This window comes from Erithacus rubecula (genome assembly GCF_903797595.1).
Source record: "Erithacus rubecula genome assembly, chromosome: 17".
Classification (NCBI taxonomy): Eukaryota; Metazoa; Chordata; class Aves; order Passeriformes; family Muscicapidae; genus Erithacus; species Erithacus rubecula.
The window spans coordinates 5,458,492-5,476,690 of NC_136669.1; the positions used below are offsets into that span (position 1 = coordinate 5,458,492).

General features: G+C 43.9%; 1 protein-coding gene across 1 annotated transcript in view; it reads left to right on the forward strand.

Moving 5' to 3' along the window:
• The first annotated feature begins 2,838 nt into the window (after positions 1-2,838).
• FOXK1 (forkhead box K1) overlaps positions 2,839-18,199 on the forward strand; it is a 56,543-nt gene continuing 41,182 nt past the window's right edge. The window contains exon 1 of the mRNA XM_079321238.1: positions 2,839-3,353. Within this exon, the coding sequence (XP_079177364.1) occupies positions 2,971-3,353 (383 nt within the window). The 5' untranslated portion in view covers positions 2,839-2,970. The remainder of the gene's footprint in view (positions 3,354-18,199) is intronic.

Genomic DNA, 18,199 nt, shown 5'->3' on the forward strand with positions numbered 1-18,199 from the left:
ACCGGGGCAGCCAGCTTGACTTTAAGCAGGATTAGCTGACTGGAGGAGCACAAAGCGTAGCTGTGGCTGAAGGGCCCTGGGTTTGATGCTGTTGCAGGGCAGATTAGAGCTGAGCAGAGTGTTGGAGCCTGTGAGCACAGCCCTCTGTTAGAAGCTTAGGGAAAGGATGCTGCAGGCAGACAGGCTGCTGAGACAAGGTGCTAAGCACAACCCACCAGGCAGCTCAGAGGAATCCTGTTTCTGTACATCACTTGATCACATTGTGCATGAAGCTGGGATTTATCTCAGCAGTGCGCTGGTTTAAGCAGCAAATGCCACTCAGAAGAAATTTCCAAGCAGAAAGGAAAAGACTTGTTAGAAAAAAATCTCATCAATTGGTGTGGCTGGAGTGTCCAAGTGGCTGCAGATGACCATGACACATGTGGACATGCCCATTGACATCACCAGTTCCCCAGCCCTGAGCAGCTGGGGAGCCTTTGAGCAGGGCAAGGATCTTCAGAGCCATCCCCACGTGTCAGCCTTCAGGTTATTCCCTAACTGGAGCTGCAGAAATCTGTAGCCTGTCTCCAATGTGGGAGCAGTAACAGGACCAGCCCTGCAGTGACACGTCTCTTGGCCCACATCAGAGCTTCCCTGCACCTCCTGTGTTGGAACCAGGGCCCCGCTCTTCCCGAGGGGCTTGGCTCCATCCCTGACCCAGCCTGCCTGCAATGTGCTTTCTCAGGCAGCCCTAGAAACAGTTACTGACAACATCTGGTAACAGCCTCACCCTATTCCTGGTCCTTCTGGAGTCCTCCTGGTCAAATTTGGGATTTTAGAAAAGCTTTAGACTTCTAAAATCTCCGCAGTGCTTTCTTTGGGTCCATTTACTTTTGAGCTCAGGTAACATCACATTCATCTAGGAGTGGATGGAGTAAAAGCTTGAGCCAGCTCTCGTCAGGCAGTATGTGGCTCTGGCTCTACCTGATGGTCACATTTTACTTTCTGGCCACAAGTGTTTGGGGCAGGAGAGCAGCTCAGATCTCAGCTCAGCTCCCTCCTCCCCATGCCCTCTCCATGGATGCCTTTCCTCCCTCTCCTGCAACCTTTTGCCGTGCCCAGCTCGGCTGAGCCTCGCTGCAGAGCTGACACTGGTGCAGAGGACGTGGGATTGGGGCTTTGTTAGACGGTGCTTTTCTCTCTTTCTCTCGGTTGTATTCAACTGCAGAGGCAAAGAGCACTCACTGGAGATGCTGTCTCGGGTGAGATGTCTAATGCAGGTCCCGACTGCTCAGCAGTCATTAAACATCTCAAGGAAGATGTTCCAGGAAGAGGGATGTTAACCTTGTGGTCCTGGATTGATTCCAGCTCGTTTAATTACAGTTTTCATCGCTGAAATTTGCTCTGCACTTTTGACCAGTTATGGGATTTTTTTTTCCCATCTCCTCGAAGCTGTTGAGCAGCCTTGCTACAAGCTGACATATTCCCCACACAAGGTGAAGCAATACAAAAGTACAGCTGCTCCCTCTCCCAAGTTTCTCAAATTCATTGTATTTTCTGATAAATTAACGATTCAGGATTCTGCAAAGTATCACCAGCTCACCTATGCAGAAACATTTTAACTGTTTAGTCTGGATATATGGATATATGGATATGTAGGTATAGCATAGACTATACATGAGCCAAATATATGCTGTTGTGGCACAGAACATGACCTTTATCATTAATATAAATATAGATGGAAATACATAATCATACAGAAATATAAAATGTAATTTGAAGAAAGGCTGTAATGCAAGCTGAACAACCTACACAGACCTTTATAATGGAAAACTGCATGAGTATAAAGCTATATAAAAGCACTATATGATTATATACATTCACATATGAGTGTATATATTTATATATATATAAACTCTATAAAAGTGCATTAAGGTGTTTTAAACCTCACACCTTTGAGTATGTGGGATGAATCTCCCCTTCCAGCAAGCCTTGGCAAACAGTCCATGGTTATTAAGGGTGTGTTCAAGGCCAGGTTGGATGGGACTAGGAGTAACCTGGTGTGGTGGAAAGCATCCTGTCCATGGCAAAGGTGTGGAACCCGATGAGTTTTAATGTCTCTTCCAAGGCAAAGAGAAAAGCAGCAAAAAACGCAGGCCATGTCAGAGCCCAGAGCCCAGGCAGAGCCTGGACGTGCCCCTGCCCCACAGAGAGCCTGGGGTTCGGGCTTGGGGCATCTCTCCAGCACAGCGAGCTGCGTATGAGGTGATTTGAAGAGACTCTTTGTTAGGAACTGCAGTGACAGGACAAGGAGTAATGGGTACAAATTGAAAGAATGGAAACTTATGTGAAATATTGGGAAGAAATTATTTGCTGTGAGGGTGGTGAGGTGCTGGCACAGGGTGCCCAGAGAAGCTGTGGCTGCCCCATCCCTGGAAATGTCCAAGGCCAAGTTGGACGGGACTTGGAGCATCCTGGGATACTGAGAGGTGTCCCTGTCATGGCAGGGGATGGGATTATCTTGAAAGTCCTTTCCAACCCAAACCACTCAATGATTCCATGGAGAGGCAGCAAAAGGCAGCTAAAGCGAGCCCCTGCCAGCGGCCAGAACGGTGCCGCGGCTCTGCCGCTGCCCGCAGAACGCGCGGCTGATGCACAGCGGGCCCGCCCGCGGCTCGGGCGGTGTTTGTGCGGCCCCGCGGCCCCGGGGCCGGCCCGCAGCGGTTAAACCGCCGGGAGCCGCCGGCCGGGGCCGCTCCCTCACACCCGCCCGTGCTGCGCTGCCCGCCCCGGCCCGCAGGCGGCGCCGCGCGGCCGCCGTTGCCGCCCCCGCCCCGCGCCCCGCTCCGCGGCGAGGCGGCCGCGCCCGGCGGAGCTGCCGGGGGAGGCGGCGGCCGGCGCGGCTCCCGCCCCGCCCCGCGTCCCCGCCATCCCCGCCCCGCCGGCCCCGCCCCGGAGGCCGGCACGCTGGCTCGCTCGCTGCTGGGGAACATGGCCGAAATCGGTGAGGACAGTAGCGGGGCGCGGGCTCTGCTGGCGCTGCGCTCGGCGCCCTGCAGCCCCGCCGCCGCGCCCCCTCCCGGGCCGCCGCCCCCGGCCGCGCCGCCCGCCGCCTGCACCGGGCCGGTGCTGGCGCGGCTGCAGGGCCGCGAGTTCGAGTTCCTCATGCGGCAGCCGGCCGTCACCATAGGCCGCAACTCCTCGCAGGGCTCGGTGGACGTCAACATGGGGCACTCCAGCTTCATCTCGCGGCGGCACCTGCAGCTCAGCTTCCAGGAGCCGCACTTCTACCTGCGCTGCCTCGGCAAGAACGGCGTCTTCGTGGACGGCGCCTTCCAGCGCCGCGGCGGCCCGGCCCTGCAGCTCCCGCCGCAGTGAGTGCCGGGGGCGGCGGGGCCGGGCCGCTCGGCAGGGCAGGGGCGGCCCCGGGGGCGGACAGGGACCCTCGGTGCCGGGGAGGGGGCGCGGGGCTGGGCGGAGCGGGGGCTCCTCGCCCCACGGAGCAGACGGTGAGCTGCCCGTGTCCCATGCAGGGGGTGTGTGTCTGCCAGGAGAGCGGCCTGAGGTGATGGTGAGGGGACACAGATGGTGGAAAAAACGGGTCAAGGGTCCCCCTGCCCATCAGGGGTCTGGGGATGGTGAGGGTCGGCCTCTGAATAAGGTGGAGATTGCGGTGAGGGATCCCCCTGCTCACAGAGAGCCTTAGGGGACACTGAAGGTCCCCTTGCCTGGAGCTGGTCACAGTGGGTGAGGAGCACTCACCTGGTGCAGGGCCTGAGGTGGTGGTGAGGGACATCTGCTTGGAGAGGTTCTCAGCATCAGCATGGGCTGTCCTCACCTTCCCGGCCTTGCTGCCATCCCAGAAAGGGGATGATGTTCATTGGCACTGGGGCTGCTCCCTCTGATGGAACCCTGTCAGGGGAAAAAGTGTGAAAGTGTGAGCCCCTTATGCAGTGTCCCCCATGATCATCGTCCTCCATGCTTGCCTGCGTGTTCAACTGGTGGCTCTTAAGGGTTTCAGAAAGGCAGAGAAGAAGGAAGGACTCTCAGTGGGCTAAAACTTGCTACACCCAAGGCTTGTCGTCCTTGGAAAAGATCTAGTGGAAAAAGTTGGGAACCACTTTGCCAGAATTGCTTACTTAAGGGTTGGCACGTTAGGTGTTGTTCCTGGTGTCTCTCTGTAGCAGCAGGAAAAAAAGGAATCAAGCCAGGCTGGGAGTGATGCTGCTCACCAGGACCACAGGTGCCCAAGTGCTTCCTTGAGGAAGGGGAGAGGGGTGCAGAAGGGTTTGCTGTGCTACCAGGGTCTGTGCTCTGTTAAATTCTCTTGCAGAAAGAAGAATGAGGTTGATGTTATTCTATTTCTTCCTCTGAAAACATTGTTTATAGTTGCTGAGTACTGTCCAGCGACTGCAGTGCTTCACCCCAGGGCAGCAGCGTGATAGTGGTGGGTGATGTAGTTCCTGTGTGCATCTCCTCAGGTTGTTCCAGACTGGCTGTACCTAATGCCATCTCTGAGTGCCCTGTGGAGGCAGGAGATTGGGGGGCTGTTGTTTGTATAAAACATCTGTTTTCATCTGTCACGTTTTGGCTTTGGTACTGTTTACCTCCAGCACCAGGGTCCTGGACTTATCCCTCTCCAGCCTGTTGCTCAGGGGAGGGTTTTTTAATTACTCATTTCCTCTGCAGGCTGCTTCATTTTGTACTTTGTAATTTAGTTATAGCTCCCTAGCTGCTCACTCTCTGAGGCGTTTTGGTTTCTAACGTGTTTCAATTTCTAAAAGAGATGTCCTTTAGTGTCTGGGTAATTAATCTGGCTTTGTAAAACAAGACCACCCGAAGCCCTGGGCACTTCTGTTGTCATTCCCTCTGGCTCTGGTGTCTGTTCAAGCTCTTTCCTCCCTGTCATTCAATTTCCTCACTTGGTTAATCATAAGCATTGTGACAGAAAACTATGTCAAACAGCAACCTAGTTGCTTATTTCTCTCCCCTTTGCTCCTGACTCCTGGAGTGGGAATGGCAACTTTCCTTCTGCATTTCTTTAAAGGGAGGAGTTTAATGTACACTTCTGAACTCTACACAATAAGACATCCTCATAGCTTGGCTGCTATTTGAGCTACATAAATAAACTTGCTGCTCCTCCCTTTCTGACTTCCAGAGTAGGAAAATGTTTTGCATCAATCTAAAGGAATTTGCCCCCTTGCTTCTATCAGGTAAACAACTCCTTACTGGCCAGTCAAGGGTTTGTAACCCAGACCAGGAAAAAGAAAATCTTGTTGGAGCTTGGTGTACACAGTCTTGATTGAGGCTTGAAACTGGCTGCTGTTATCTTGTTATCTCCACTCTTGAAAAATCAGACAATTCTCTCCCAGTCACCCTCTCCACACGTGCACACACACACAAAAATCTCTCCCCAGTAAACAAAAAGTGCCTTTTTTTTTTCCTGTAGAGAAGCCTGTGTGCTTGCTGCCAGCTCATGTCAGAAGGAGGACAAAGGGAGGACAGGTTGGAGTACACAGACTTTACACAATGTTTTCTGCATGTTATGGTAACACTCCTGCCCTGTTTGATACAGCCACACCTTTTCCATGTACCAGCAGAATGTACAGTTTATGTTAAATTTCAGGAATTACTGAGCATTCCATCCAGTGTTTTAGAGGGAGGACCTTGTCATGTTGGGAGCTCTTGCTGGTAATCTTCTGAAAACCAGTTGTTTGAGTGGTTGTCCTCCCTTTTCCTCCCACACCTGTAAAGGATGGCAGAAATGTGCAGAGTGCTGTTTTCTTTGGGCCACTGCAGTGGCTGCTGCTTTTACATTACAAGCAGAGGAAATGCTTGTGCATCATGAGATCATGAATGGAAGCAGAGGGTTCCAGGAAAAAGTGTCTTTCAGTTGTAGTTCATACTATTCGTTGAAAAATAGATGATGAGCTCATAAATTCTGTTTTCTGAGGTTCCTTCTCACTTTGCTATTTCTGTATAGAAGTTCTCTTTTCTAAGTTTTCTGAGGTTAGAAGTAATTCCTGAAATGTATGGAGGATCTTGTCAGGAGGGGTGGGAAGGGAGGAAGGAGGGGGGAAGTTTGAGACCTCTCTTGAAGGCTGTACTTACCTCCTGTCTCAACAGCCCTACTCAAACTCAAGGGCTTTTGAAAAGCTTTCTATCACTTCCTCCATCAGCGTGGTGTGTGTGGATTCTCTGCTGTAACCAAGATTTTACTGCTGGGCAGGAGTATCATATTCCACAGCTGTGTTGTTATGGGAGGTTGTATTTCACAGATGTGATGACATAACTATACAGTATAATTAAACAGTAATAACCAACAAAGAGGACATTTCCTAGAGGTTAATGACAGTTAGGAACAAAGTGGGTGGAAGAGTGGAGGACCTATGGTACAGCTGAAGATCCTTAATCAGTTTAATTAATAAGTGCCACATTACAGCAGACATTATAAACATAAATCAAGATGAAATGATGGAAGTACTTACATCAAAAATAAGTGCTTCAAATCAAATTAAAGATTTGCTAGAAACTTTTTATAGCTTGTGATGTTTTTTTAGCTGTGCTGGTGGGAGCTAGAAATTTTAGATAAATATCTGGGTATTTTTCTGTAAGAAGGAGAAGAACTCAAAACTACAGGAAAATATGCACTAGATTTTAAAAACTTGTGATACCAGCAAAAGAGTAAGATAGAGCAGGAACCATTAACTGGAGTGTTTTTTCCTGCTAAAGACAGTAATGTCTTCAAATTTGTGGTGTAATCAGGTGTTTACAGGATCATGTTAATGATGAATTATGAGCTTTTTTCTTTATTGTCTTCAAAATTGACTCAATTTTAAAAATAATTGGCAATAACAAGTTAAGCACTTCCAGTAACTAAAATAAGCATTTATTTATTTATGTTAGTTTGTTTGTTTTGTCCCCCAGAACAGAAAGAACTGTAGCAGTTGAAAGTTAAACTTGCTAACCTGAATTTTAAATAGCTGTAAGTCAGGTCTTCAGATGCTCCTAAATACAAAAGTTCCATTTACCAAACCTGCAAATGTTGTTTGAGCATAGCCTGATAATAGCACTTGAGCTTTTTGAACTGTGAGCTCAATAGATTGGAAAATGATGCTTGTCTGGGAATGTTTCAAGGGATATTTGCTTATTGCTTCTGTGACCATTTAGGATTTTTGCAGTAACGTTATTAATGGAGCCTGAAGTTGGTGTTTTTCAGTGTAAATGGGTTCTTTCAGTATGAGGTTTCTAAGCATAAAAACAAGTTTTAAAATCTGCAGTTCTTTTAGCATTTAGGAAATAAATGGAGGAGCTTTCTTAACTTGAGAATAAATACAAGGGAAGTAAATATATGGATGTGTGAAATCAAATTAAAACATAGAGTTAAAGTAAAATAAATTACGTGTATATATTATAAATTATAAATTGAAAGTTTACCATGCATGTCAAGTTTTATTAAGAGCATGCTGCTTTATTTATAATGGGATTTTTCTAGGTGCTCAATAAACTTGACAAAAATAAATAGTCCAATACTCTGACCACACACCAAGGTGCTGATCCTGCAGAATTTTACACGTTCATTAATCTTTCCATATTGTGAGTACACAAGTTCCCTTTGCTGTTTGGGTAGTGGGGGTGTCTAAATTCTAAATGTAGAATTAGATCCAGTTTCTAAGGGTTGTGGCTGTACAGTCTGTTAGTCTGATTAGTCGAGGCACTAATTCAGGATTTTAAAGATTTTACCACGGAACCACGACTGCAGAACTTGTTATTTCTGAAATGCTGCATATGTATGTTGTCTCTGGTAGTTTTGCTTCTTAAATATTGCATTATCTGCATTTGCAACTATTTTTTTTTTTGTTCTTTGTTTGAAATATGTGCTACAGCTTGTGGATGGTGGTTTTACTCTTGCTAGAAACCCTTTAAAGATTTGCTTTCTTAGTGCTTCATCTTGTATTTTTCATGCTCTTACTTAATTTCAAAGACTGTCTTTGAGAACGGGTTTTTTTGTTGCACAACAAGATGTGATAAAGGATTACCTGATTTTAATTATGGAATTCATGTCAAGTAATAATTTTTGGCTCAGCAGCTCAATTTGTCATGAGTTATATTAAACGTTTGAGGAAAAGTTTCTCTCATGTGAAACTGCTGCTCAATTTGTTGATTCAAAAATAGCTCTGCTGTAAGTCAGGTTGTGAATATAAACTAAGGTTATGCAAAACTCAGTGTATGTCCTTATGGATTCTTTTAAGCCAGGCTTGGTTCAGCTTTGTTGATTATGAAAAAAATAAGGAGAACATGCCACACTTGTCTTGTACAGTTTTGTGTGGATATAAAGTCATAAAGCTATAAAGTCATAAATGTGGATTCAGGTTATGCTGGTGTAACCTCTTTGTGCTTGCAAACTCTTAATCATGGCACATATCCTTAGGTGGCTGTGGATTCCTTCCTGTGGGCACTGTTGTGTTTTCATATAAATCTAAAGGATGAATGAGTGTGAAAGTTTTTGCTTTTCTTAAAATGGGAAATAAAAATGATGAAATCTGTAGTAATTCATATCCTGGTTATTTTGGTGCCAGCTGTGTGAGCATACTCACTGTAGAGCATCTGTCCTGGTAACAAATCAAAATAATGCTGTTTGCTTTGTTTTTTTACTCTGCAGAAAACGTGATAGGCAGCCTTGCACTGAATAACTGGAAGCATAAATGACAAGCAGATTAATGTGCCTGTTGTCTTTGTAAGCCAGCTCCCACTAACTGCTCCACTGGCCATTTGGCATCAGAGCTCTTCTGTGGGATGCCAAATTCTCTCTCTCAGTGCTGCAGTTTCCTGGAGGAGTAGATGTGGCAACAGGATGTTGGTAGAGAGCAGGGAACTACTTGAATTTGCTACTTTTGCCATGCAAATAAAGGCTTATTGGTGAGCCAGGTGTGGTAATTAGTGTGTGTTATTGGGAGGAGTTGGTGCAGGGGTGGCAGAGAGCAGAGCCAGCGAGGGTTTGGGGGCAGTGGGGGTGACAGAGGGGACACAGGCTGCTGAGGTGCTTGTTGAACCACTCAGAGAGCTGACAGCTCCCTCCAGCTGGCTGTCCTATTCTGGGGGAGCTCTGCTAGCACTCAGCTCCATATCAGCTCTTCTGGCATGCAGTGATTTACTCTGAGCTCCTTCTGCCTCAGTGTCTGACTGTTCTGCCTTCAGAGCTGAGGAGTTCTGTAACCAGAAATCCTTCACAGGCCAAGCTTCACCTCACTGCTGCTTAGATGTGCATGAGACAGCTTTTCTTTCCAATCCAAGTGGAAATGTGGTTAAAATAAGAAAAATCATGTGCTTTTGAGCTGCTGATGTTAATGAAAAGGGAGAAAATTTCTCATTTGCTTTTAGTACAGATTCTTTCCTTTTCCTTAGGAGCCATCCAGAGCACAGAGGCTTCTCTCACATGTAGCCATGCCCAAGACCAGCTTTGTTTTATTATCTTTGGTTCAGTCCCTGTACATCCAGGAGTTTCCTGAGGTTGCAGACTCATGATTAGGATATCCACGATAAAGAAAGAAAAGTATGGCAGGGAAATGTGCTGTAAAACTCATTCCACAGTGTAGTGGGTGGTGAAGGTCTTTGTTCTCTTACAGTTGAATATGCTTTGCAGCAAATGCCTTGGAAGTCCCCTGAGCTTGTGCAGTGTTTTCTGACAGGTAAACTTAGGTTAAAATGTTGTTTTATGCATCTGAAATGGCTGATGGGCCCTGATGTAACTGACTGCAAGACTGAAACCTGGGAAAACGTGGAGCTGAAGGTCTGGATGTCTGGGTGTCATTTTTGCAATTTTTTTTTTTTTTTTTTACAAATTTGTAAGATGAAAAAGCTGAAGCATTTTTTTCTGTCTCCTGAATATGGGCTATGAAAAGACATCTTGATGTACTTCCAGACATGGTTAATCGACTAATTGTGAGTACAAATTGTTGTCTGGTCTTAATGCATTCACTTCAGTCAATAATTCAGTATTAATCACTGAACTGTTTTTTCAAGTATTTATAAGTCTCCCTATTTCAGTTGACTGCAGACTCCTCATAAAAACAGATTGATGAGATGCTTATAGAGCAGATGAATTTCTCCCTTAAGTAAATGTGAGTGAAAATTTCCATCCAATTGCATATTCTTTGTTTTCATAGTACAAATACAATTTTACTAATGTCTATTCACTCTTGTCCACAAATGTTTTTTGCTAGTAATTCATATCTTTGGTTTCTTCAGAACAGCTCAGTAAATGCATGTGTGCATTCCTTCTGCATGGCACTTAATTTTTATGAAATACATATTTCATTGGACAGTAAAACATTTAAGTATCTTAATGGCCTAATTAATACTCTGTATCCACTTCTGTCATGTGTATTTTGCTCTTCGTTATCCTTATGCTCCTTTTTTCATGTCTTCTTGCATTTTTTATCATAAAAATTTCAAGCAATCTTGAGAGAGCAGTCTATTACAAGGCTGTTCTTTGAATATTCAGCAACCCTGAGATTTGATTGATAGTCCCTTCCCCTCCCATCCTGTCTATTTTTAGTAACTTAAAAGCCAGTTTAATTTCTTGGGTTGTTGTTTGTTGTGCATGTGCAATTTACTTTGGTGGTTTTCCTCCCTCCTTTAAATGTACCAGATATGTAATTTTCATGTTCTTTGAGGACATCTTGACAGCTGGTGAGAAATAATGTAGAAGTTAATTAGGAACTCTGCCTTAGCTGAAGGAGCAAAGATGGACCATCTTTGTCTGGTTCTGTTAATATATGCTGTGTGATTAGGATAGGAGGAGAAGTGGAAGGAAACTTTAAGCACATTGTTACCACTTATTATCCTGCTCCAAGAACCTTCTAGCATAAGAGGCTGTTTTCATGTGCAAGTACAACTCACTCCATCTTTCAGGACAGAATGAGGAGACAAAAAGCCTTGCAGAGGTGGCGTAAGCACTGTGGAAAAGGACATCCCTCCCTCCCTCTCTGCAATACAGCCTTGGAGCTGTACCCCTTTTTTCTGCTTCGTGCCACTTCAAGGAGAGCCTTGGGAAATCTTCCCACACAAACTGTTTTAATCTTCTATCTCCCTTTAGGCCACATACAGAAGCCACCAACAGTTTGTCTAAGCAGGACTGGACTCCCTGCAGAGCCAGTTTGTGCACTTGCTAAAGGAATTGTTCTTGAGCAACTTCAGGCCTTTCCTCTCTCGAGGGCATAAGAACTCTGGACTCTTACACACTCGGAATCCTGATTGAGTGGGAGGAGAAAAGGACTAGACACAGAAAGCAAATTTTGTTTCTACCTGATGGGTAGACCAAAAATGATTTTGCTTTTCATATTCAGTTTGAGGCGTAGCCCAAGCTAATAAGGGTAGACTCTTGGTGTGGGAGATGTGCCAACTGCTATGTATTTATTGATCTCATTCCTTTTTTTAATTGTCTCCTGGCTGGCAGAAGGTGGTGCTGGTGGCTGCCTGCCCACCGTGTGTAAAGGGGTGTTGGCTGTCAACAAGCCTGGCAATTGGGTGGCTTTACCTCCTTCTGCCTTGTCCATTCATCTGGATAATTACTATAGCTCCTCTTTTCCCATGTCTCCCTCAGATACCATCTAATGAGACAAGATAATGAAACTGTTTTAGTCCTGGGAAGACCTGCAAAGGAAGTCAAAGGGTGGCACATGCTTTGCTGCTAATGCCTTTATGGTATATTAAGGCAAGCACTAAAGTTTTCTTCAGGCATAGGAATTCTTAGGAGAAATTCCTGATTGATAGTGCTTCAATAAAAGCATTGCTATATTTTTTTTTCTGTATTTTGTGTAAACAAGGCATATGCAGACTGGCTGTTGAAAATAGGCACAATTGAGTAGTTTAGACTTGCACATTGTTTGTTTACAATTGTGTAAAAATCACTGCAAACAGGATGAAGTTGGGAAACAAGCTTGTTTTGGTGGATATTGATTCTGAATCTGAGGTCTCTTGTCACCAAGTGGTGGGTGCATCCTCTTCTCCAAGAGACTACAGTTTCTTCTCAATTTCTTCCTGCTTTGTTCTCCATTGCAAGAATGAAAATTCCTATTGAAAAAAAAAAAAAAACTGTGGCAGAAAACGGACAGAATTCTGTTCCCCAAAAAGCTGATACTGCAAACTGTGAAGTTCATATAAATCTTCAGATAAGGTACATCCGTTAAAATAGAATGTTTCCCTAATTCTGTATATTCTTCTGGAACAAAAGAAAGGGAGCATTAAACTCTGCCAGTAATATGACAGGATAAGTCTCTAAAATTTTCCTAATTTAAAAATAATGAAACCACTGGGGTGACAACTTCCACATATTCTGTATTTTGCAAGAGTCATTGTCACTTCAGTTGGTTAGACTCTTTTCAAGGATTAAACTCCTCAGCACAGTTGTATATACTGGCAGGATTTAAAATACCTTAGAAATCTTGAGATTGTTTTTTATTGTTTGCAATCTTAACCACATCCTTCTAGGTGGTCTTTCACAAGCCAATTCAGTACATCATCATCTGAATCATAGTAAAATTGTTGATTTTTAGTAGGAGGGAAGATTGTGCCTGGGATTGTCTTTTAACCTTTATTTTAAATGTCAATATTTGGAAGGATGCAGGTGGATGTCACTTTGTAGACACTTGTGTAAGAGGCTCTCTGTTGCCCCAAATGTTTATTTGGCTCTGAGTCTAGAAGCTGTCAGCTTTTAAAACATTTAAACTACCCTCAGAGCTGTTTTAAAACAGTAATCCTGGCTTCCTCTAAGGGGTATTGAATGGATTGTGAAATGTCTTCCGAGGGAGTGGAACGGACTTATGTGAACATTTTGCAAAGTTTTAACTCCATATGGGTAGTTTTTTATAATGTATATAAATAGTACATTAGCTTTTCCAAATCACTTTCTAAATGAACTGAACCAGCCTCAAAGGAAAATACATCATAGTCATGCTCTGCATGTTAGAGCCCTCTTAGAGAGTCTGATTGAATTCAAAGGTTAGTACCATCCCACACACAGGCTTTTTCTGGCATATATATGTGGAAATTAGTTTTTTTTTATTTCCTGAGCTTTGTTGAGGTGATTTTGTTTTGCACAACCCTTCCTAATGTGTTTATAGGTAGTTCCCTGGCTTTGGAAGGGTGAGTCTGCTAAATGACTTGTGTGAGACCTTTCAAGGTGTTGGGCTGGCTATTTGAGAGCAAGCCCTACTGTGATGAATGGCCCATTAGAAGAAACTTGATGGCATGGTAAATGAGATTTTACATGAGAATCAAACTGCTGTAGTGTATCCAGCAAAGATGCTGAAACAAGTGCCTCTCTCTGAAAAGGTTATTAGGAGATTTTATGAACTGCTATTTTCAAATGGTTAGTTTTCCCTTATTCTCCAGGGTACAAAAATGTCCCGGGACTCTGGATACCTGTAGTAATAAAGGAAGAGTCTTGAGGAAATGGGAGTTAGGATGAAAATGAGAGTAGAATTTAAGTCTCTGCTTGCCTATGGCAACAGTGGCCAGACTTGTGTGGTGAAGGGGGCAGGATCTGCAGCCAGCTGAAAGTTCCATGGCAGTTAAGCAAAGATTTAAAATTCTTAGTATTGAGTGAGGTATGGAAATGAATAACCAGTGCTTCTTGTAGAGGCCAACTGTGGCCCTGCAGTTAGTTCCATACTGTCAGTATATATTTAATTCTTGGTGAACTGTTTAATTTCATATTGAAAACAGAACTCTGTGTAGAAGCTGGTAGAGGGAAGTTCCTCTGAGCGTGGGTGCAGGTGGGGCTTTTTTTTGGCACTGAGGTAGGTGTTAATTGTGGTTTATGATTGAGGGGGAAACATAGTTGAGTGTTTCTGCCAAGATGAGCAAAGAAGGAAAATAGTTAATATTGACCTTTTTCATTTTAACCAAGATCAGTGGGACTAGCAGAGGCTTGGAAAGCCTCTCAGAAGGACTCTTGAATTTCACAGAAGCAGGGAAGGAGTGAGAGGTGATGGCAGAGGCTGAGTCACTTCTTGTGGTCTCTGCTGTGGTAGAATGGAAGCCAGACTTAGGCTCTTATCTCAAGATTTGTCGTGGAGCAGGGAAAAATTGAGTGTGAATGGGGACTAGACAGTCTTTTCTGGTGCAGTGCATGTGTGTGTATTCCAGAGCTAGTGTTGAGCATTTCTGTGACATCTCTGAAAAGCAATGTCAGACTCACTGCCTGGAGCTGCCAGAGTAGCCACAGTCCAGGAGACTTGAAGCAGCCAGGGGCTGTGTGTTGTCATTGGGATTGGGAGCTGTGGTTTGGCAGTGCTCCCATAGGACTGGGGAGAGTGGGAAATGAGAAATCCTACAGGAAGGTGAGAGTCAAACCTCTGAGCCTTTGCTGTGCTCCTGACCCAGGACCATGCAATGTCTGCCATTTCAGCCTTACAGTGTAGAATTTGTAGAGTGGTGCAGGATGAGGTGGCAGAGCAGAGCACAGAATTAAATGTCATCCTGCATTGTGTCATAAGATGTGCCTTTCATTGTGCACTTGCATTAACTTAGTGGGACAGCAAGTTACCAATGGGGGTGGATGGACTAGCCTTGTTTATCACTGTACTGTATTTTTCCAATACCATAAAACCTTGGCTGCTGTCAAGCACACACTTGAAGTATATTTATCTCCACGGAGTGCTTTTCTCTTTGAAACTTCTGTTCCACTCCACAGTGCTGCCAATTTGATCTGTACTTCAGCTTTGTTTAATGGCTGTTATCTGGTAGAGTTAGGATTTTGTTTTGGTTTGGCATTTTTCCTTTAAAGCATCACATAGGGATCTAAAATGAAACTGCTTTAGAACTGAGCACTCTGATTTTTTTTTTTTTTTTTTTTTTTTTTTTTTTTTTACCATTGTTGTTAGAGTGACAACCATATAAACGAAGCTCTGTGTCCTCTGAATAAGCCCCAAACTTCTGGGATTGAAGGGCTTTGTGGAGATGCTGCCTTAAGACACATCTTAGCTCTCAGTCAGAGCAGGAGTGACAAGTGTGATGTTGATTCTTCCAAGATAAACCCTGGCTGAACAGGACTGAATTCCCCACTTTCTTGCAGTCTGTTCTACAGAGCTCCATAGAGGCCAGTAATGACTAAAAGTTGTTCAAAAGTGTTTGAAGTGTAGAGCTACTTATTCTAGACAGCTACCCAGCCCCATGATAAACGTGGTTAAAATTCCTGGAGAGATCCTATAAAAATATATGTTTACCACAGGAGCAAAGTGGACTGTATTTGTAGAGAGAAACAATTGATCCTGCTGCCCCTGTGTTGATTTTTGTGGCTCTAGCATGTGTGGTAAGCAGGAGAGGAGTTAATTTTAGCTTGATTAGCAACACAGAAGGGAATCAAGATGACTGTTGTAAATGGCAGTGGGATGAGATCAATGAGGATAGTTTATTTCCATGCATCTGAGTGGGTGTTCTAAGCAATTTAATTTTTCTTTTTTGTTTGTTTTTAAGAGAACCAAGAATGTTAATGCATTTAGTCCTTGAAATCCTTCCATGGCTGCAATCCTGGATACTTTATTGTTGCATGATCATTGCTTTAAATGAACACCAGGTGCTTGTGTGCTGTTCCCAGCAGTTCTTTGTTTCTCTGCTCTCTTTTACCTGGCTCAGCAGCAAGTGGTGAGTGATTCTTGGTACTGCACTCTCCGTTTTTCTCCTACTCACCTTTGTTTATATTCTGAAGCATGTTCCCAACTGTTTATGATTAAACATTGCTCAAACAGCCAGGTTAAGATTTATTGACACAAAGGAGGCTGGGAGGAGGGAGTGGCTGGCTGGTCATCTGTGTCTACCTGCAGCTGATAGTGATGTTATTGACGTTGTCCACGTGTCTGTGCAGTGGCCATGGTGTGTCCATGCAGAGGCTGCTGTCCAAAAACACTGGCAGGGGACTGATCCCTGGCAGCACAGCCCTTTTCCCTTTGTGTGGCACAGTAAAAGCTCCAGCAAGGCAGTTTGTGTAGGTGATGCACTCCTTTCTCTTCAGCTTGGCCTTCTGGAAACATCCCATGGCTGTTTAGGAGGGGACTTCTATTTTACCTTGATGGGAGAGGCTTACTGATGTCCAAGGAGAGAAATCAGGATTTGAAACTTGTTAAAGGGGTTGTGACTTACAGGAGTTTTAAGCAGTGATTCTTTTAAAAAAGATATCTTGAAATACAATGCTGTTATATAGAATGCAAGGAAGTTCAAAATGGAAGATTGGAAAGTGAGCACCACTTAGGAAAATAAATTTAAATGCAGAAATATTAAGAGCTAAAAAGAGACTGAGTTCATTAAAAAATGCCTTCTCTGGAATTAAAACAATTTATTTCCTGGCCCCTTTTAGCCATGTGCAAACTAGATAATTATTTAGCTTTTGGAGTGTCTATATGTGCCATGTTAAGTTTTGGTTATTTATTTTCAAGTCAAAGACATTGTTAATTTTCAAGTTTTAGGAAAAACAATTCAAACACAATATTGACAATATACTAAAAAATTAACAGATTGATCAGCCTAACGTGTAAAGGGATTTTTGCACTTAGAAGATTTGATGATGCAAGTGAGATACACACACGTGTTGCACGTAATTTACCTTTTTTCTGAAGATCAAATATTCCTTGGCTGGTGCAGAAATGGTTAAGATAGGATCTAGACCTCCACAGGCTGGAATACCTGATTAGAGCAGCCGTGGTACACAGGCTGTTGTGTGTTATATAGAGTCTCTTAACTCTCCTTATTTTTATGTATACAACCACACACACAACAAAATAACATAATGGGCTTGCTGTGTGTTACAGATGGTATCAGGCATCTGCAGTGCTGATAGTGAAACTTTCTGGTGCTGGCAGCCAACTTCATTTAAATAAAAGCCTCGTCTGCTCTTTGTGCCAGCCCACTTCTTCGTGGCAAAGTTTCATATAAGGGTTTTGATGTCAGGCCACTCGTTTTGACACATGAAACACCTCCCTGTTCCCAAGCTTCAAAATAAACAGCAGCTTTCTGGTTAATTTTAGCCTTTAAGGACATCTTACTAAATGTTCTCTGCAGGTCTGTTAACACCCCTGGGAATGCAACTGCAGGGCTTTTCAGCATCAAAAAGCTGAAAGGCAGAATAAATGAGAGAGTGGAATTGTCTGGCAGAGTGTGATGCTGGGTGAAGATGTGGTTTGCCATATGACACACAGAAAAAAGTTCACTGTAACTTAACTGTGCTCAGAGACATGAAGTTGTTTACAGTAAGGACTAGACAGCAGAACAGAGCAGCTTCTGTAATGCTGTGGTGGAAGTGGGGCCAGAATTCACCCTGGGGAGCCTTTAATGAAAAAAATCAAATAAAACCCCTGCACAATATTGATCAAAAGGTAGATGTCATTGATGCAGATTAATTTATATTGATGTAAAATCACATCTGATTTTTGTGGGTGTAGGGAAGACCTTCTAAGGCTCCTCCATTTAGCACCTTGGCAGAGTTGAGTTAGATCTTCACTGGCTGCACTCCAGCCCCACGTGCTGCTGACCTGCAGTGTGCTGAGGAATAGGAGCACTCGGGAAGGGAGCAGGAATTTGTCTTCTGATAGCCAGCCCTGTGCCCTGCACTCCTGGTTTGGAATGAATGGCATATTTTGAAGCTGACTCCAGTGTTTTGAAATGTGAAGCTGAGGGAGGTACAATTACAGTACCACCTCTTTGTTTCTCTCTGCCCGGTGGGTGGGCACCCAGTAACAACCATGTTGTGTTGTCATGAGTATTTAAGAGGTGACTTTTGTGGTGGGCTTCAACAGAGACCCTTCACCTTAATGGTGTTTGGTATAAAAGCCTATTAATTATATTATTTTGATTATACCAAGGCTTGGTTTCTGACATCATCTTGCTTATCGTTTGTCTTGAAATAATTGTCAAGATTTTTCTGGATTAATTTTAATATAAGTTTTAGTAGTTGAGGCTTTTTATGTTTTTTAAAAATAAGTGAATTAATCCCTAGTCAGGTGTGGATTGAGTTTGTAAATAACTGGTGATAGTGATGCCATTTTGAGAACATCCTTCCCCTTTTTTTTGCAGGCAATAGGGTGAATGAACAGACACTTAGAGCTGGTTTATAGTTGCTGCTGAAAAACTTTCAGAAAGGTCTTTTTTGAAAATGCACATTCCTGACCATTTGTACTTTGATGGCGCTCTGGAGAAGATTGGAGCAGCTTCTGCTAGGGTTTTT